The following is a 20,512-nucleotide window of genomic DNA, read 5'->3' on the forward strand; positions in this document are numbered from 1 at the left end:
TTCCCACGGGATGGATTAGCGGGAGATCATGAGTTGGTATCCTGTTGATGGCACGATATCCTCAGTGGGGAGCATAGTGTGGCAGGGACCCTTAGACATAAGGAGTACTACATGCTCTAGTTGGCGGTGGGAGACAAACCAACAACTTTCTAGCACTTCAGGCTTGCATCTACATAGTGGGATTGACCTTGGCCTATGCCAAAGGTTGGATTGGAGAGAGGTGATGAGTTGGTATGCGGTCAACAGGATACCATGGAGCATTAACACAACATGAGCCATGGAGCATTGATACTTGTTCTTGGTGGCATTGGGATCCAGGAGGATTTGTTGATGACAGGTTCAGTCAGAGATTGGTCTGGGATCCGGGCATTGAGGGGTCCATTCATGGTGGGTTGACACAGAGGCATAGCATCACCTAATGGTTTGTATGGGATCCAGGCATTGGGTCTCAGTTGCATTGGGCCACCAGATTGGTCCACAGGTTTGGATTGCTTGAGGGCAAGCAATCTTGGGGTGAGAGGATTTGTGATGTTCCTTTTTCTGGTGTTCCTTATGGCATGGTTAGGATGGACTTTTAGGGTTGGAGGCAGACAAGTCACAGGTGCAAGTTTACTTGGTCAGTAGGTCTAGAGGATTTTGGAGATGTTTTATGGGGTTTGGAGGAGATTACTTGCCATCTTCCATCATTAGGATTGATTCCGCACAACTCAATTCTCGTTCCCTTGCATTCTGATAATTCCCGTAAAATGAGGTTATTATTGTGTGTAACTCAATTAACTACGCTTAAGGTGGCATTCTGAGAGCAGTACTTGACATAACACCTTATTGTAATAGCTTCTTGGAACCAGAACGAGAAGATCTACAGGATGGGATGGTTAGCAGGGATTTTTAGTGGCTTGAGGAGGCATGATGGCCAATTTACAATTTTCCCACATTAAAAAGATATTTTAATTGAATTAAAAAGAGAGATATGTGCTCAATGATTAAAATAATAATAAAATAGGAGCTACTAGAGGGGGGCATCCGATTTATAAAAAGAGGAGGCCATTAGAGTACATCTTAGATTTGATCTTGCTTCTTGTGTTAGAGGTTTGAGAACCCGATTCTCTACTTCATTTGTAACTCCAGGACGAAAACCCTTGGGTGATTTGAGTGAGAGTGAACGAAAACCCACCTCATCTCCTTGGTGGATTCATCTAGAATTCACAGGTGCAGTGATTGATTTCAATTCATTTTTGGAGGGCCAACGCAACATTGGAGCAGATTCTTGAGGCCAACTTTTCATCCCAGCTATATTGGTTGTATCTACATGTAACCACAATTTATCTATTATAATAAAAGTTGAGATTGTTTTAGTTCATCTTTTTGTTGTTTAGCAATATTCTATTGGTTATATTTTTACATGGCAATGTTCTGTTAAATGAATGGTAATTTTTATGGAAAAATTCTGGTTGAGTTAGATTTTTGCAAAATTAGTCAAATATCCCATATGGGATATTACAAAATGTGTTTCTCGACATCTTGTAATGTGTCACAAAGCCAAAGTGGCCTCTCCTGGCAGGAGGATCACATAGAGGAGGGTCTAAGGGGTCCATAGGCTCCATGGGATCATCAACAATATCTCTCTTAGATTCAGGCACATATGGACCTTCTAAAATATCCCTATCATCATTCTTCTTCTCAGGATGAGGAGGCGGAGGAAGGTCCCTTGCTTTTGCAAGAACGACATCTTCAACAAACGTTACATCCCTGCTAATTTCAACCTTCCTTTGACTAGGAATATATATTCTAAATGCTTTAGAATCTTCACAATATCCAACAATGTAGCTTTTCTTCTAGTGGCTTCTAGCTTGTTTCTTTTCTCTTTCAACACATGGAAATATACAGGGTAGCCAAATATACAGATGTGAGTAATGTCGGGCTTGACACTTGTGCGTACTTGTTTGGGAGTCTTGTTTTCCAAAGCTTGATGAGGTACCTTGTTTTAAACATATAACGTTGTATTTTTTGCTTCTCCTCAAAGGAACTTCGGTAGACTTTGATCATGGAGCATGGCTCGGGAAACTTCTACAATGGACCGGTTCTTTCTCTCAACCACTCAATTTTGTTCGGAATTATAGGGAAAAATATTCTCCTTCTTGATACTCTCCTTCTTGCAAAAGTCTATTTGAGATGTATTCCCCACTGTTGTTGGACCTGAAGATCTTAATTTTCTTTCCTATTTGATTTTCGACCAAAGCTTCAAACTCCTTGAACATTTTGAAGTTCTCATCATTGTACTTAAAATAATATATCCATGTCTTTCTTGAGAAATCGTTGATGAAGATAATATAGTAGAGATAGCCACCAAGTGAATGTACACGCATCAGACCACATATATAAGAATGAATGAGATGGAGGATGTCTTTCGTCTTATTGTTGCTAGAGGGGAATGATCCCCTTGTCTTCTTTCCACTGACACACCCTAGACATACTCCATCATGTTGAGCTTGAACATTAGGAATCCTAGAGACCAACTTCTTTGATTTTGGAAGTGCTTCATAGTGTAGATGGGCCAATCTTCGGTGCCACAACTCGCTTTGATGATTTGTATCATGGACCATTGCTAGAAGAGGTCTTCCAGTGACTCTATAGAGTCCTTCAAATCTAGATCCTAATGTGAAGGCATCTCGCATAGAAGATCCAACAGGCCAAGTACTTTTCCCTTGATAAATGATAGAGTCCAAGTGAAATTTAACAGACCCAAAGCCTTTGATATGATGAGTGGAGTTATCTCCAAGAATAATCTTTAAAATTGACTCCCTCTACTAAATTAGAGAGAACTTCCTTATACCCATAGAAATGGTGAGAGACCCCACTATCAACCAACCAACTTATCCCAAGCATTTGAAGGAGGGGAACTAGAAAGAGCAAAAATAAGGATATATTTAGATTGATTAGTAGCAATACTTTCATACCTGGAATTTCTTAACCTCTTTTGTGGACGATAACTTTCTTCACGATCATCGGGAGAGTCTCTTCTTCTTCTATCATTCATTCTTCCATCTCTTCTATCATATGACCTGTTGTTGTTGTGCCACGGTTATTGTTGTAGGACCCTGAAGTGTTTCTTTTTGGAGCAATCTCGAGCATAGTGACCTTTTCGATGACAATTGTAGCATTTCACATCTCTATCTCGTCTTCTTGAGTCCTTGGAGTCTCGGTTGGCTTGAGGAGGTCTTGTTGCATTAGATGGCTCCCTTTTCTTTCTTCTTGTTCTTCTTCTTCCCTTGAGAAACGAAGACAATAGGATCTCCTTCATTTGGCCATTGAATTCTCCCCCAAAATATCATCAATCTTTCCTCTTGATTGTGTAGAGCAAGTAGCTCATGAAAAGTAGGGAACCTTTCTCTATTTTTGATAGAAGTAATGAACATGTTCCATGACGAAGGAAGACCACTAAGGGCAGTCATCACCAATTCCTTGTTAGGTACAATTTCTTGAGCAGTCCGGAGTTGATCCCTGATTTTAGTGATTTTCATGAAGAATGCTTGTATAGTCTCTCCCTTGCACATCTTAGATTCCTTGAGTTGATTTTTTAGATCCATAATGTGGCTCAAATTGTTCACTTCATACATGCCCACAATCTTATTGAACATTTCCTTGGATGTTTTCAAAGAAGAAATAAACAAGTAGATGATCTTTTAAAGAGCCAATAATGATTTTCTTAGCTTTGATCTTACCTTTCTTGTACTTGGATTTGACAACATGGGGAGCATTTTCCGAAGGTGCTGAAATATTTCCTTCCACGTATTCCATGACATCATATTCATCTAAGGTGATATTGATCCTAGTCTTCCAAGTCGCAAAGCCAAATGCATCAACCAACTTTTCATTATCCTTAAAGTATGAGGTAGACATTTTTTACCATACCAAAATTCAGTTGCTAGAGGATGGATGCTCTTGCTCTATTTCACTTGGGCCTGTCTTCACCTCAACTTTGAAACCATTTCAATTTTTCATCAAGAATTGTTCTTATGCTACAACCTAAGAAACTGAATTCGTCCAAATCCCCCCTTGTGTCCCGAATCCCACGAATCATACATGATTATCTAGGACACGTGTTTGATTGTCATGTCCATCTTGACCGAGAACGTGGGATTCGAAGGGGCACGCGAATCCAAACATCGTGTCCCAATTTCGGGACACGTGTGCCACATAAATGTGTGTCACGCGACCTTTAAAGCATGATTTGGGCTCATTTGTCACTCATTCTTGAGTGTCTCTCTTGCTGTGGGTGTGTGGGAGCTTCTAGCATAGGGTTTGGGAGCATTTTGGAGGTGATTCAAGCAACAAGTAAGTGCATTATGCTTCTATTTTTTTTGCATTTTTGCTCCAGCAGTTTGCATGCCCATTTTTTTTTACAAATTTGTGCATTTTTTCTTTATTTTTTTGCAACATTCATGGTTCAATCAAGGGCAACAGGAAAGGGGAAAAGGAAGGGGAAGAATGTCCCCATTGGTGATGCCCCTCTTATTCCAATTTCATCAAGGTCTGCAAGTGTTCCCTCTATTGGAAGTGGGGCTGCAATAACAACTTCAAATGTTGAGGGCATAATGAATTTAGAAAGACAATAGGCTCGAGAAAACAAATATCTCTTGTGGAAGTATGTCACAAGAGATCAAGGGCTAGGCAACAAGTTGAAGGGAGGAAGCAATGTTTCTTGGAAATGCAACTATTGCAACAATCATTTCAAGAGCACTTATTACCGTGTGAAAACTCATTTGTTGGCCTTACAGGGTTGTGGAATTGGAGCATGTACCCAGGTGTCTTTAGCTAAGGGGGAAGAAATGGAAAAAGAGGCCAATGTTGGTATGGAAAGGGTGGTTTCATTATCTAAAAAAACAAGAATGATGATCCCCTTCCATTCTTGAGGAAAAGAAACAAAAAATCTCCATTTGAGAGCTTTGGTGGGGGTATGGGTCAAGCAGTAAAAAGAAAGGCAGTGGCACTTGGTCCTGTTGACCACTACTGGTCAACTACCCATGCAGCACCCCCCCTTTTCTTTGCAAAAAGGGGCAACACCTGATCGATGTGTCCGTGCCATCTTGCAGTCATCAGCAGCTTGATCATTTTAATTGTAAACCCAGTCTGCATGTATGAATTGTAAATAATCTTAGCAGATATGAGTCGTTTATGTAAAATTGCCTAGGTGGACCTAACTTTCTAATGATAATCTACGTCCCGGAAGGTTTTTCGTCTCACCGATCTATGATCGGCAGAGTTTTCCTTCAGCTTGACCCCAAAGCCGGGATGCGTTTTGTTATTAGAACTTTAGGAGAATCCTAGTGTGTTAATCTGCTAGATTATAGTTGTGTCGCAGAAACTAGGTGATTTATGAGGGTCTATGATAAAGGGGTTTTCCCCCTTAAGATGTAAATTGTAAAAGTCATGATGTAATGTGTCTTGAAGGTTGGAAAATGTTTTAAATCCCCTCATGATGTTTCCAAAGGTTTAGTTCGATGATCCATTTAAGAAAATAAATAAAATAATAAAATAAATAAAAATTAAAAAATTAAAAAAATAAAATAATAAAAAATTATAAAATAAAGCAAAAACCCTAAATAATAAAATAATAATATTTCGAGTGAATGCATGCAAAATATTATTTTTAATAATAAGTTAACAATTTTGACGGATGAGATTAAGAGATGTCTTGATCCTCATCAACGGTCGAGATCATTTCGACATGGATCACTCGAACTAGCCGTTGGGATCATTTCCTTTAAATAGGGTGCTAGGGGTCATTTCAGATCATTGGATCTGTGAGTCTTGTACTGAAAAAGCTCTCTTGTAATCTGGTTTCTGGTTAATAAAAGAAGACTTTGGGGTCCAAATCTTGTTGGTGTTACTCTCTGGAAGTGCTGTGAGATGTTTAATTTTCTGCATATTTCATTTTTCAGCCATTAATAATAGCTTGTTTTTAGAGTATTGTGAGCACAGGTATCTTGTTCACTTGCTAGGGTTTGAGTGTTGTTAGGGTTTCTGAAGTAATGGCAGGTATCTCCATTACTTTCTGAGATCTAGCAGCATTCTTGCTCTCTTTACTGATGGTTGCTTGAGCCGTGTAGAAAAAACCTTTATTGAAGAATATTTGTGGGCGTTTGGGGAAGTTCTAGGCTTAACCAGCCGACTCCCACATGCTCTTTTTTGCAGAGCCCAACTGATTTTGGCCCTGGGTTAATCATTTAAAGTTTATTTCCTGTTTTGCATGAGAGATTTTCTTTCTGTTAACTGCAGAATTCAAGTTTTCTGATATTTCGAAAACGTCACTGCAATTATTGTTAAATCTGGCTATCCTAGAGCTGTAAATTTTTGTGATTCTAGGTTAATTTTGAAGGGTTTTACTTTGAAGTTTTGCATATATCTGCCGGGCTCTTGTTTTCTGTTCTCCAGGGTTATCATTGCGCTGCCTAGGGTTTTGCAGGCTCACGTACTTCTGATCTGAGGCTGTAAAAACATGTGCTAAAACTGTGATGGGCATTATTTCATGCATCAGTGCATTAGCTGGATAAAGGAGAACGCATTCAATCCATCTGATCAGCAAACTAAAGGTGGGCATTATTGTATGAGATTTTCAGGCAAGCCAAGGAATATCTGAGAAATATCAAAGGGTTTCAAAGACCCACGCTGTTGCTACAGCCACGAAAACTGTTCATAAAGACCTCCGCCATCTGATATCAGACGCCTCAATCCCAGTGACAAATAAAGATTTTAATTCCAAATTTTTGAGGGTCATCACAGTTTTGGGATACGCCTGGATTTTTCACTGAGAAATAAGCTCCTGAATGGGATCTGCGTGAGAGATCACGCCATCCTGCAATCGCTGCCGAATTTCTTTTGGTTAGCAAACAAAATCATGCCCAGTCTCCTTTCACGAGAACAAGCAGCGGCTTCAGCGTAAGATACATTGATCCACGTACGGCATCAAAATTTCATTAGCGGTAACAGCTAAATCAATTTTTGCTTTTTTGATCATATTTTGGTTCTGCATCTTGTATCTGAGTTAAGGCGTATACATCTGAGAGGCTCTGCGTATCATCGTATTTTCTTTTGCCTGCGTTAGATTTTTTTTGTCTGAGCCAGGGTCACGACTTTTGGCATTCATCAATTCGTAAAGCCGTGGATCGCATCAGGTTGCAGCACGTTTAAACTTCAGTGGCCAGGTATTCTTTTACGTTTCCTTTTCTCCAGCAACGACCTGCATTCACCATCAACTGAGGCAAGGGTATATTAAACGTAAGGCAAGCCTAAACGCTGCGTATTGTTTTAACGGCTCGATCTTTTCGGTTTCTGGTTACGCATTAGTTAGGGTATAGTTCTCCTTTATTCAATCGTTCTAAAATTTCATGTGCCTTCATTTATTCAGAAAACAAAAAAATTCGTAATATAGTTTGATTTACATAAGATTTTAAATTTAGTTTTATTATTAGGTTTTGACTTTATGTTTTGATGTTTTAGATTTAGCGTAGTTTTAGTTAGATTTTAATTTTGTTTTGATTTTAATTAGATTTATTTCACAAATCTTTAATTTTGTTTTATGATTTATATATAAAAATTCAAAAAAAAAAAAAAAAATTTGGGGAAAATTTTCTCTTTTGCCAAGATCCAGTTATTTCCAGGAAATTATTATGCTGAGATTCAAATTTATCAATGCGGAATGAATGTTTTATCTGTACATGAATGATTATCTTAAATATGGTATCTGGTTAATGATTTGTGATTTATAATTGCGTTAGTATTTTCTTAGTTGCTGGATATCGTGATTGAGATTTGGTCATTGCAGGAACTTTGTGGTTTTACTGGATATTTAAGCATTGTTCAAGTTATTTGATGATAAGTGATTGCTGTTCATGGTTTATATTCTATATCATCTAACAAGTAATCGTTTTAACAACAATCTCTTAAGGCACTGGTCCACCAAATTAATAAAACCATTTTAGTGCATCGTGTCTCCCAGCCCAACTGTTTGGCAGTTGGCCTTCATCATTTCATAGGGTCCACCCCCCTTAGCCATGGGAGACAGGCTTAAACGGAGGGATCGGGGATCAGAGTGACAGCCCCCGATTTGAGCGTTGTCGAGTCAATCTGCACGACAACATTTTTTGGCGCCGTTGCCGGGGATAGAGTTTTTCTGTCCTTGGTTCTTTCATTTCAAGCTTTTCTATTTTTAACTTCTTGTTCAGGTGGCGACTCCACTTCCTATATTATCTGCAAGAGTGTACACTAGAAGACATCCAAGCAGTCTGTGCAACCCTACTCCTGATCCTGAAAAGGTCCTTAGGGTGCGATTACACAAACTCACTTCTCGTACACTCCTTGGAAATCTTGGACAAGAAGCCCTCTCCGATATTCATTTGCTCTTTAAGGGTCAAGTTAGGCGCAGCACCATGAGTATGTATGCCCCTTGTGATTTTTCTAACATTCCTGGATACCCCAATGATATTCCATCTGTTGGGATAGACAAATTGCCTAGCTTTCAAGGAGATAATGCCATTACTGCTAATTCCCATTTGTGAGATTTCAACATATGGATGGCTAAGTATGCAAGATCTACTGATTTTGATCATGAAGATGTCAGGATGACTCTTTTTATCTTGACTCTAGGACGTGATAATATGAATCGAACTTTTGATGGAGATGTAGTTGCAGTGGAGCTCTTGCCCAAGGATTAGTGGGATGAAGGGAAAACAATGAAAATTGTAAAAGATGAAGACGAGGAGGTCCACTTAGTTCCGAATAGGGCTGATGATGCTCCTCGTGATGCCATATTGGAGCAGAATTCCAAGGGGGTTGAAGGTCATATTACAGTCGTCCAATTGGGCATGTTATTGGTATAATTAAGCGGAATTGGCATTTGTATTGTGGGTCTCTGGAATCAATGGCTATGCCTGCAGGTGGTGGTGGAATTGTCAACGCTTTATTGTATCTAGTGATCGCAGATTACCTAAAATCCGAATTCAAACCCACCAACTTGGAAATCTCATTGACAAGCGGATCATTGTAGTTGTTGATTCATGGGATCGGTTATCACGGTATCCATCTGGTCACTATGTGCGGACGATAGGAGAAATAGGTGATCATGCTACAAAAATTGAGGTTTTTCTAATTGAGAACGACATCAACACAAGCATTTTTTGAACAGGTTCTAGCTTGCATGCCACCCTTTCCCTGGACATTACAACCAAATGATTTGAGTGATCCTCACCGAGAGGATCTATGCCACTTGAGAGTATTCAGTGTGGATCCACTTGGTTGCAAAGACATTGATGATGACAAAGAGGAAAATGTGGAAAAATAAAAAGAAGAAGATGTTTTTGAAGATATTTATGAAGATGACATAATTGAAAAAGAAAAAGTGGAGAAAGAAAACCATGATCAAAATGATGAGAATAATGCACAAAACATTATATTTAATAATGAAGAATATAAACTTGATCATAATGAAGAAGAGTCTAATGAAGAAAATTTAAAAGGGATTGTTAGTACAGTTGGTGAAATTAATTTAATACAGATGTCTAAGAACCCTCGATTTCAAGATAATTATAACAACAACACAACACTAAATCCAAAGTTAGGTCTCAAGGTTATTCCTGAGTACATTAAAGTGTTGAGCACTAGAGATATGAAAAATCTCTCGAATAAATTGGTTTTTAATTACCAAAACCCTTTATATTATTACAACCCAATTTGGAACCTTGATGAAGGGAACAATTATCTATCTTATAAGATCAGAACACTGTTGGTATATAAATTAGAGCCGGAAATGGATACAGAGTGTATTAACATTCCTGAAGAATACGTAGATATGTTGATGCAAGACTTTACATATGATCGTTCGATTACCACCTACAGAAGACCCCGTTCAGACTCTGTACAACCGCCAGACGTTGGAGACTATTTGGGATACCAAGCACAAAGCCCTTAACCCATTCACCTGCCAGGCTCCAGCCCTTCGACATTAGCAATGTCATACCCCGATTGAGCTAAGACAAGAAATGCAACGGTACATAGTCAACAACTGCTTGGAAATTCTTCTGGAGCTTTATTGTTCTTTCGACCTCGACGACCAACACGAAGCAGCTGAAGCCTTGCAAAATATCGCGCACTGGTTTCTGACGAATCCCCACAACGCCATTAAGCAGGACGATGCATTCTTGGTTTCCAACCTTAACCATGCTAACCCTAACCATGTCGTTCTTGGGGTTGAGACAGTACGAGATACCCTACTGGAGATGGCACGAGCCGAGAAAAACTATACTGCGACTTACCTTAATTACAAGATGTTTGCGGACCTCCCCAATGATGACATTAGTTTCTTGCTTACCAATTACACCAAGCTACTGCATGCCCATAAGTTTGTGCTCAAGCGAGACTCTGAGCTATTCTGTGCAATGCTGCCCGACAACGACACATGTCATGCAGCGATCCAAGCGCCCAATATAAATTGTTCCACATTAAAGTCTGTTATGGATACAGGTTGCGTGACTCTTCAAATTAACGAGGCTTATGAAATTTTGCGGGTTGTCGATATCTATGGTTTGACAATTCTGAAGTGCCTCTGCATGCTTAGAATTGCTAGCAGACACCTGGTCATGGAAAAAGTTGCACACGTCTAAGAATTTTCTGAGAAATATAATGCACAGCTGTTGATGCCTGCACTAATTTTGTTCATCTTGGAGTATCATGACCAGGTTCGATCCTTGCCCTCGTATCCTTCTGGTTCACACAATTATTCCAGAGATCCACCAATGGTTTCCACCATATTTCCCAAGCAACATAATGGCCATCAAATACCCACTTTTTCACTTTGAACGCGAGCCCCAGCTTCATACAGTGTCTAAGATACAAGATTCATCATAGAAAAAAACACACTAGATTTATCTTCCGAAGCAACAAGAGAAATGAAGTGACACATTGTACAGACATGACTACGATTTTTATGGCATATAAGTAAAAGAATCACCTTTATAAAGTAAAAACAAAGTAACTTCATAAAATTATAAGATTACTTTGTATATGTAAATAACAATAATAATAATAATAATATAGTATTAAAAAAATTAATATTATTATTATTTAAAAAAAAAAGAAAAAAAGAAAAAAATTATTATTTAAAAAAATTAGAGTTATTAAAAAAATTAGAGTTATACAAAAAAATCGATAACCCTGGATTCAAGACAGTGTTACCAAGCGAATTATACATCCAGAGGTGCCAATGGCGTCTAGTTACATATGCCGAGATGACAAATGCAAACTGAAGGAAACTGCCAACAATAAGCTTTGAGGACAAAGCTTCGGAAGGAAGGGGCTATGTTATGAATATAATTCATAACAAGCGAATAAATAAAATAAATGTAAATATTACATAATCAAATATTGATTATGTTAAATAGTCATTAAGTTAAGTGAAAAGGTATGTCTAAAAGACATGCTTAGTCACGAAAGGACACCTGCTTAGGTTTATGTATGCCGTTTCTCATTGTAACATTCATGACTTGTACATTTTTATATATAATAAATTATTATTTACAATACCTCTTGTGTATTTTTACATTCAAGCCTACAAGCTATCAGTTTTGATGCTTCAGAAAAATAAAATGAGAAATGTTTTAAAACCATGAGACATAAAAATTCAGATTAAAATTCATCAATTTAGGGTTAAGGCTTCATAGTTTGCCTTTGGGGTTATTTTATTTTTATTTTTATTTTCATGTAAACAAACCACTTTTTTGGCTCAAAACTCGCCCTATAGTAGCTGAAACGGCTTAGAAAATCAAGAAATGTTTCAGAATAGTGTTGGAAACTGCTGGAAGTGGTTTAAAATGGCTTATATGGTTTGCAAACATTTCATTGCCATTTCCAAGCTGTATCCCCTCTATTTCAATTTCTGAAATAGGGAATGGCTTATCCCCTACTTTTCCTAGATGTTTTTGGTAACTTATTTGGATGCATTGGCCCTCTTTTGCAACCTTTGGTAGTTGATGGTCAACTTGGGTAAAACAGATTCTATGATATACAATGAGTCAAAAACTGTCTTATAGGATTATCATTTCTATTTTAGAGGGAATGTGATTGATATTACTAGCTCATACACCTACTTGGGATTTTAGTTTTTAGGGCCTTGTTTCAGTGTGAGGTGCACTCTTCAACTTAGGGTCAACAAGGGTTATGGTTCCTTGGCCTATCTTGAGATAGTTCTTTCAGCATCATTTCCAGGACATCCTGTCCAAGATGTCTCTCATGTATTCAATTTTTTGGCACACATTTCTCTATTTAGTGGTTTTGGGGCCCGGTTTACTAGAGTCTAATTTGGTACTAACAGACAAATTCTAGCTATGTGGCCCCTATTTCTAGATCAATATGAGCTTGATGGATTATTCCTACTTACTGGAGACCTCAACATCATTGTTGTTCCAAACCCGATTTTAGTAGTCAAATGAGATGACCCAAGACAGTGGTGGACAATCTTGTCCAGACAACAACATAGTACATTTTGTAGATAATCTTATAGCTCCTCTTCCAAACAACATTCTATCCAAGGTTTCCTCCACTTGGCCTCAGATGTTAGGGGACTAAGTGCTAGTGGCTCTTGGTTGTATTATATTCATAGTCTAGATGTTGGGTTGCTCTACTTTAGAGCTAGGGCTGATTTTTTTACTATCTTAACCTAGATAAATACTTCACTTTGTTTTACTTCATACATTTTGTTTCTTTAGGAGTTGCGTTCCATGCTCCCACAATGTATCAGCACACTAAACACATTATTCTTAGTAATCCAATTGACCTGTTCTTATGATCATTTGTTACACATTAATAAGATTATTTAATCTTATTTTTATCTATTGAAATTCCATAGGGCTCTCAACCATTCCCAGATAAAATAGTTATAATCAACATAATAGGAAAACTGACTGAAAAATCTATTTAATGCTTTTTAAAGGTAATCTATAACAAAAGTGTCCCAAAAAACGACTGTAGCTTTAGTTGAAGATTAAGTAACCCTTGCGCCATTGGTCAACTAATTAGGCGGAAGCTGACTTGTAATGCTTGATTATGAGGAGTTTGATCTATGCTATTCTCAACTCATTTCTAGAAAATGAATGTTAACTAGAAATATCTGATGTTGCCTTGAGAGATTTTTTTTTATCTTTTTATTTATTTATTTATTTTAATTTTTTCTTTATGGGCTTCTTGAGTAACCATTATTTTAAATCGGGAAATGAATACTAACCAGAAATGTTACCTCCTTGAGAGATTTTATTTTTGGTGTGGGCCTTTTGAGTAACCATTGTTAAAATTGGGAGTTGAAACTTTTGTCTCGGAAGTTTAAAATTTCAAATGAATGGTTTTGTTTAAACATTTAATTTTACTTGAAAAAGCAGGAGTTTCTAAAATATTTTCGATGGTCATAGAAAAGAATTCGTTTTCATAGCATATCTGAAAATCCCTAACATATGTGGTTTATTTTACCAATCCTCTGTGGCATAAAGCACAATATGTTTTTGGGTGTAAAACTCTGGAAGTTTCTTTAGACAGCAATATTTATAATTTTTTCGAGCATTCCTTTTATTCTTTTTCAATTTTTACCTTTCTTTTTGTAACATTTCTATTAACACATTCTCCCATCAACAAAAGAAAACGTAAGGTCGAAACAGTTCAGCAATCCTAAGCATTATTATTTCCTAGGTTTCAATCACCCAAAGACAAGAAATAAACTAAAGCATGCAGAATTCAGCTAATTGCAAAGTTTTTAACAAAATTCTTTTAATCTTTGATGTTTTGAACCTCCATATTTTCATGCAAAAGGGCTCCTGAAAATTAGAAGTTTATATCTTAGGTTCTCTTAAATATTGAATAAAGAGTTTTGGCTTTTCTTAAATTGTTTTAACACCAAGCATATATCCACGCATTGCAGACAATTACGCTGGAGAAAGAGGCATATCCAGCCTTGGATGAGTTGACGACTAAGATCAGCACACTTAATCTTGAAAGAGTCAGGCAAATAAAGAGCCGATTGGTTGCAATATCAGGACGTGTCCAAAAGGTTAGCTCCCACTATTTACTGTTAGGTTTATATGTTTATTATTTTGAGGGCATGGTAACATTGAAACATTATACGGAGGGAGAATGAAAATCACTGGAAAGTTTCATTCGTTCGGTCAAAAGTTAAAACATTTCGATTCCTGAAGTATGTGAATGGTTGGAGGTGCAAACATGACATTCCGATTTAGGATGAATATATCTTTTTATCTTATGTTATGATTTTGTTGGTAGACATTACTGGTGGATAATGATATGTGATGTCATATCTAGATGTGGTGTCCAACACGAATTAGAACATTTAGTGTCTTAGAAATATCTGTTGCATTAGGACATTTAGTGTCTTAGAAGTATCTTTTGCAGGAGTAAACATGAAACTCCAACTTGGTATGAATATATTTTTTTTTATCTTATGTGAATTTTATGTTGGTAGATATTATTAGGACATTTAGTGTCTTAGAAGTATCTTTTGCAGGAGTAAACATGAAACTCCAACTTGTATGAATATATATATATATATATATATTTTTTTATCTTATGTGAATTTTATGTTGGTAGATATTATTAGTATTGTTTTTATTTTTTGTTTTCGTGTAAAGAGATTTTGTGAATTTTTGTCATCGAGAAGATTAGTATTACTTTTATACTCTTGAACCTAATCTTAAACTTAATACAACTATCCACACATCACGCTAAACAAATTATCTGAATTTTAAATCTGGATGAGACTCTAATATTATTGAGCAACTAATGCTTACTAATATTGGTTAATTTAGGTTACTAGTTAATTTATAATTTAAAAAATATATATTTATTAATATATAGTATTTGTTATTTTTTTAATTAAATTGTTATATTATTATATAGTAATTATTTTTAGTGTGGTTTAATATACTAGAGGCTAATACTAGATGCATCCACAGAAAATCCACCAGTTTGATACTAGTTACATCCACGGAGAACCCAGACTAATACTAGCTACATTCACGGAAAATCCAACCGTTTGATACTAGCTACATCCATGGAGAACCAACCCGTTTGATACTAGTTACATTCACGGAGAACCCAGACTAATACTAGCTACATCCATGGAAAATCCATCCGTTTGATACTAGTTACATCCACGAAGAACCCACCCGTTTGATTCTAGTTACATCCACAGAGAACCCACTCATTCGATTATAGTTACATCTATGGAGAAGTTGAGAACCCACCCGTTTGATACTAGTTACATCCATGGAGAACCTAGACTAATACTAGCTACATCCATGGAAAATCCACCTGTTTGATACTAGTTACATCCACAGAGAACCCACCCGTTTGATTCTAGTTACAGCCACAGAGAACCCACCTGTGTCTAGGTGAGCCTGTTATCTTTCATGTGTCTAAGTGAACTTGTTATCTTTCATGTAGAAATTACTCCCAAGAAGAAATCATGTCAATCTCGATGAGACTAGAACCCAGGTGGGGAGGATAATAGTGAATCTTCCCTATCACCCGAGCTACACCCACTTGACTATTATATATTAATTATTATTTATAATATTTAAAAATTAAATCACCTAAAACTTAAATTAATATTTATTCAACCTTAATTATATTTAAAAATATTACACTACTCTATAATTAATAGAAATTCAATTACCACCTATGAAACTAGATTCGCAGAAACTAGGCTACGTGTTCGAATCCCACGAATCTGACACGATTCGTTGGAGATTCGAATCCCAAAATGGGATACGTCGTGTCCTAACGGGACACGCTCGAATCTCGTATGTGTCCCGTTAGGACATACCGTATCCTGATTTTGGGATTCGAATCCCCAAAAAGGGAAACTCGTGGGCATAAAAAAACGTTGTTCTTTCATTCATTTACCATTTCTCTCATTCAGTTTTGCAAACATTGCGCGGTGGGCAAGGAGCTAAGGGTTTGGAGCAAGGAACTAAGGGTGTGGAGTGTTCGGCAAGGAGATTCAAGCACTAGGTAAGTGCATTTCATCTCTATTTTTTTGCATTTCTATTACAACAATTTCTATATGAATTTTTTTTTACAAATTTGTGCATGTTTTTTTATTTTTTTTACAGTATTCATGGCTCGATCAAGGGTAACAGTTAGGGGGCAAAGGAAGGGGAAGAATGTCTCCATTGGAGATGCCCCTCCTCCCCCGATATCATTAGAGTCTGCTGCAAGTAATGTTGAGGGAGGACTTCCTCCTAAAGACAACATTGAGAAATATCCCTTGTGGAAATATGTCACAAGAGAGGATGGGACAAGCACCAAGGGGAAGGGAGGAGGCAATGTGCAATGGAGATGCAACTTTTGCCACATTTCTTTCAAAAGCACATATTACCGTGTGAAAGGCCATTTGTTGGCTTTACCAGGTTGTGGAATTGGAGCTTGTAAAGTTGTTCCTTTACAAAAGAGGAAAGAAATGGAAAAAGTGTTCACTGTTAGTATGGCAAATGTTACTGCAAAATCAAGAAAAACCAAGAATGAAGACCCCCTTCCATTTTTTAGGAAAGGCAACACCAAATTTCCATTTGAGAGTTCTATTGGGGGACAAGTAGCAAAAAGAAGAGCAATTTCACTTGGTCCAATGGACAAGATTTTTCAAAAAGAGAAACGGGAAGAGCTTGATCTCACCATTGCCTTCTTTTTCTATCAAAACTTCATATCATTTAATGTTGCACGCTCACCTCTATTTATTGAGATTTGTCGAGCTCTAACTCATGGGTCTCCGTCATGGTATGTGCCTCCTGGTTCAGAGAAGCTTAGAACCACATTGTTGACGAAGACAAAAAAAGAGGTGCAAAAAATGCTTGAGCCTATTAAAGCATCATGGCCAACATTTGGGGTTAGCATTGTTTCTAATGGATGGACAGATCCAGCACGACACCCAATCATCAACTTCATGGTGTCTTCCTTGAATGGACCAGTTTTCTTGAAAGCAATGGATACACTTGGAGAATACAAAGATGCACAATTTATGGGTGAGTTATTTATTAAAGTTATTGAAGATGTAGGTGTTGATTCTTGTGTGCAAATCATTACAGATAATGCACCTGTTTGCAAGGATGCTGGCATGATTGTGGACTAAATATACACAAGTGTTTTGGACACCTTGCATTGTCCATTCACTGAATTTAGCACTGAAATCCATTACTTCTGGTGTGCTTTGGATTGGTAACATTATTGAGGATGCACGACATATCCGTAACTTTGTGCAAAATCATACAAATGCCCTCACTATCTACAAGGAGTACAACAATCTATCATTGTTGAAGATTGCTGATACACGGTTTGCCTCTTCATTCATCATGTTGAAGAGGTTGAGGGAGGTCAAGACTGCTCTTGGGGCCATGGTTATTTCTGATTTTTGGTCTTTTTGGAGAAAGATAGATCAAGTGGCCTCTAAAAGAGTGAAGGACACAATGCTAGATGATGCTTGGTGGGAGAGGGTAGATCTAATTATTCAGATCATGGACCCTATCATTTCTTTGCTTCGATTTGCAGATACAGACAAACCCATCCTAGGAGAGATTTATGAGGGATGAGTTTCCATGATTGAGTCTATTAGGAGCATTATTCTACAGAGTGAGTGTCCCGAGTATGAGACATCACCGGAGGCCTTCTGTGGTACTATACAGGATATTGTTGTCAGTAGATGGGACAAGAATTGCACACCTTTACATTGTTTGGTTCACTCATTGAACCCAAAATACTACAACCATGAGTGGCTGAATGGTGGACCTTCCCGCAGATTCCCTTCTCACATGGATGGTGAAATCTCACACGGGAGGAAAGATGCATTCAGGCGGGTTTTCCAGGATAGAGCATCCCTTGATGAGGTGGAGGATGCCTTTGCAGAGTTTTCCATTGACACTGGTCGATTTGCAGGATATGATGTGATTAGAGACAGGGGGCTAAGAAACCCTATTCTTGGTGGGCAAATCATGGGGCAACAAGCCTCCTCTTGAGCAGTTAGCCATGAGGCTCCTCTCTCAGGTGACTTCATCCTCTTGTTGCGAGAGGAATTTGAGCACATATGGGAATTTGTATAGTGTGAAGAAGAGCAGGCTTGAGCAGTCCAGGGCAGAGACAATGGTGTATGTGCACACCAACCTTTGTCTTATTTACAGACAGAGGGAAGAGTGGTTGAGGAGAAAGACAAAGATGTGGGATGTCTTTCCTGATGATATGGGTCTGGACAACAGTGTTGAGTTGGCATCGGCCAACATGGATCTCAATGATCCAGTGCTAGAGCCTGTTAGATTTGATGACGGTGATATTTTAGAGGGGTCATCCTCCGCACCAGCAAATGCAAAGGCGACTATTGATACAAGGGAGGAGGAGGATGCAGAGGAGAGCAGTGGTGACCATGATGATGAGGACATTGATGCTGATTCTGATGATGACTATGAGGATTGATGACTCATGAGTCATGGGCTACCTATTGCCTTGAGGCTTGTATACCTGTAGTTGTTTTATATTTTCTATTTCTATTTTCCAGTGGCATTGCACGACCTATGTAACACATTTTGATTTGATGACTTAATGAGAAAACTACAGTTGTCAGTGTCTTTATCTTACTATCTTGTAAGTTGTCTTTCATTTATGAATCATGATTTATGTGACATGTATTTGAATTTTGTATGTACTATGCATGCTATAATGTTACTAACCTACTTTTTAAACAGTAAAACTAACATCTAGATGAAGATCTATATTTGAAATCAATGAATTTGTATCATTAATTAGAAATTGTGTAAGAACTATCTAATTTTTAATATATATATACATTTAATAAAATAATATATAACGAATCCTACGTGTCCTGTTTTGAGGGGTCAACGTGTCCAAATCCAACTCTCGAATCCCCGTATCCTACGAATCCCGAATCCCCATGTCAGGTGACTTAGCTTAACACTCTCTTCATCTACAAACTATAACAATATTAATATATCAAATATTTACTATCCCATCATATAAATGTATTATATATAGCCTTTATAAATATCTACATTCCTACATGGTATATTTAATATATTTAATATTTATTATCCCATCATATAAATGTATTATATATAGGCCTTTATAAATATCTGCATTCCTACACGGTATAAGGGCATATAGAGCATGATACCAATGTTGTAGTTTGTCATTTGAAAGTTCAAATAAGGGTTTGGAGTTGTCAAGTTTGACATAATGAAATTAACTTCACATCATCAACAAAGGAGAAGTGACACAAACGCAAAGTTTAGTAGATTGCTCAAGGAAAAGTGATACAGTCAAAGTTCTGCATATTGAAGGCTTGAGTTGTAGATTCCGATTTCTTCATTCAGTTATGGTCAAATATTAAAAAACATTGCACTAAGGCTATTTGTAAATTAAAGTGTTTTTTAAATTAAAAATAAAATATTTTAAAATAAAACTTTTCTCAATCAAATAAGCAAGTAAGAATGAAAGGGAATTATTATGCATTGGCGGCAGTGTGTGTTCGAATTTCTAAGTCTAACTGTAAGAAATCCTTCATGTACTTTCTAATTTATTTCTGCCTACTTGTTCTGATTAATTAACAAGTTATTTACCATGTAAATACTGAAAATAAATACAAGTACATGCTCAACACATTACAGATCATCAATTGAAGGAAACAAAACAAACACACAAGTGACACTGTTGTTTTTAGACTAATGTCCCCGAAAAAACTCAATGCAGGAAAACCGGTGCAGCTATCTGAGGGTTTTAATTATTAAGTAGTTTCAGAATACAATCTGGGTGCCAAAATTGGCTCACCCAACAGAGAAAAATCTCGACAGTAGAAACTCTCCTTCGGAGATAGATGCTCTGGCTGAAACCTCGGATAAAAACTCCGGCAGCTACTCAGCTCCAATCTGCCCCACGAAAACCCCAGCATCAGCCTCTAGGGACAGCGTCAGCCCTTTCTGGCCTAGCGTCACTCTGGCTTGGCCTGCGTCAACCTCTTGAAGCACTGCATCAGCCCTTAAAGCCTCTGCGTCACCCACGCTAGCTCTCTGAGGCACTGTGCAACTCCTGGCTGCCTCTGCGTGAACCCTGGTTGGCTCTGTGTGAACCTCTGGCTGACTCTGCATCCCTCTCCCGGCTACTGTGCTGATCCTCCCAGTTCTATCTCTGCCTCTCTACTTCTATATTCACTGCCCCTCAGCTGCAACTCTGATCACTTTCTCAACTTCCTCAGCAAACCCTACCCCAGAAAGTTGAAATCTTGATCAACTCGGTGTATTCTCCAAGTGACTCTCAAGCCCCCTCTTATACTTTTCTCATTGACAAATCAACGACCGAGATTAAGTCCCTAATCAACAGCTAAGATTAGATCTGGCTTGATCTATGACTTTTGGACCATTCTAACACAGTTTTATATTAATTCACAATAATATTTTATTTTCCC

The 20,512-nt window shown here is 37.6% G+C and overlaps 1 protein-coding gene across 2 annotated transcripts in view; it reads left to right on the top strand.

Moving 5' to 3' along the window:
- LOC149191364 (magnesium transporter MRS2-F-like) overlaps positions 1 to 20,512 on the top strand; it is a 283,963-nt gene that overhangs the window by 128,584 nt on the left and 134,867 nt on the right. For both annotated transcript variants that reach the window (XM_089404195.1, XM_089404196.1), the window contains one exon: positions 13,958 to 14,086. In XM_089404195.1, the coding sequence (XP_089260321.1) occupies positions 13,958 to 14,086 (129 nt within the window). The remainder of the gene's footprint in view (positions 1 to 13,957; positions 14,087 to 20,512) is intronic.

This window comes from Pinus tabuliformis, chromosome 2_2 (genome assembly GCF_031772625.1).
Source record: "Pinus tabuliformis cultivar Carrire ecotype Pingquan chromosome 2_2, CPIR1, whole genome shotgun sequence".
NCBI lineage: Eukaryota > Viridiplantae > Streptophyta > Pinopsida > Pinales > Pinaceae > Pinus > Pinus tabuliformis.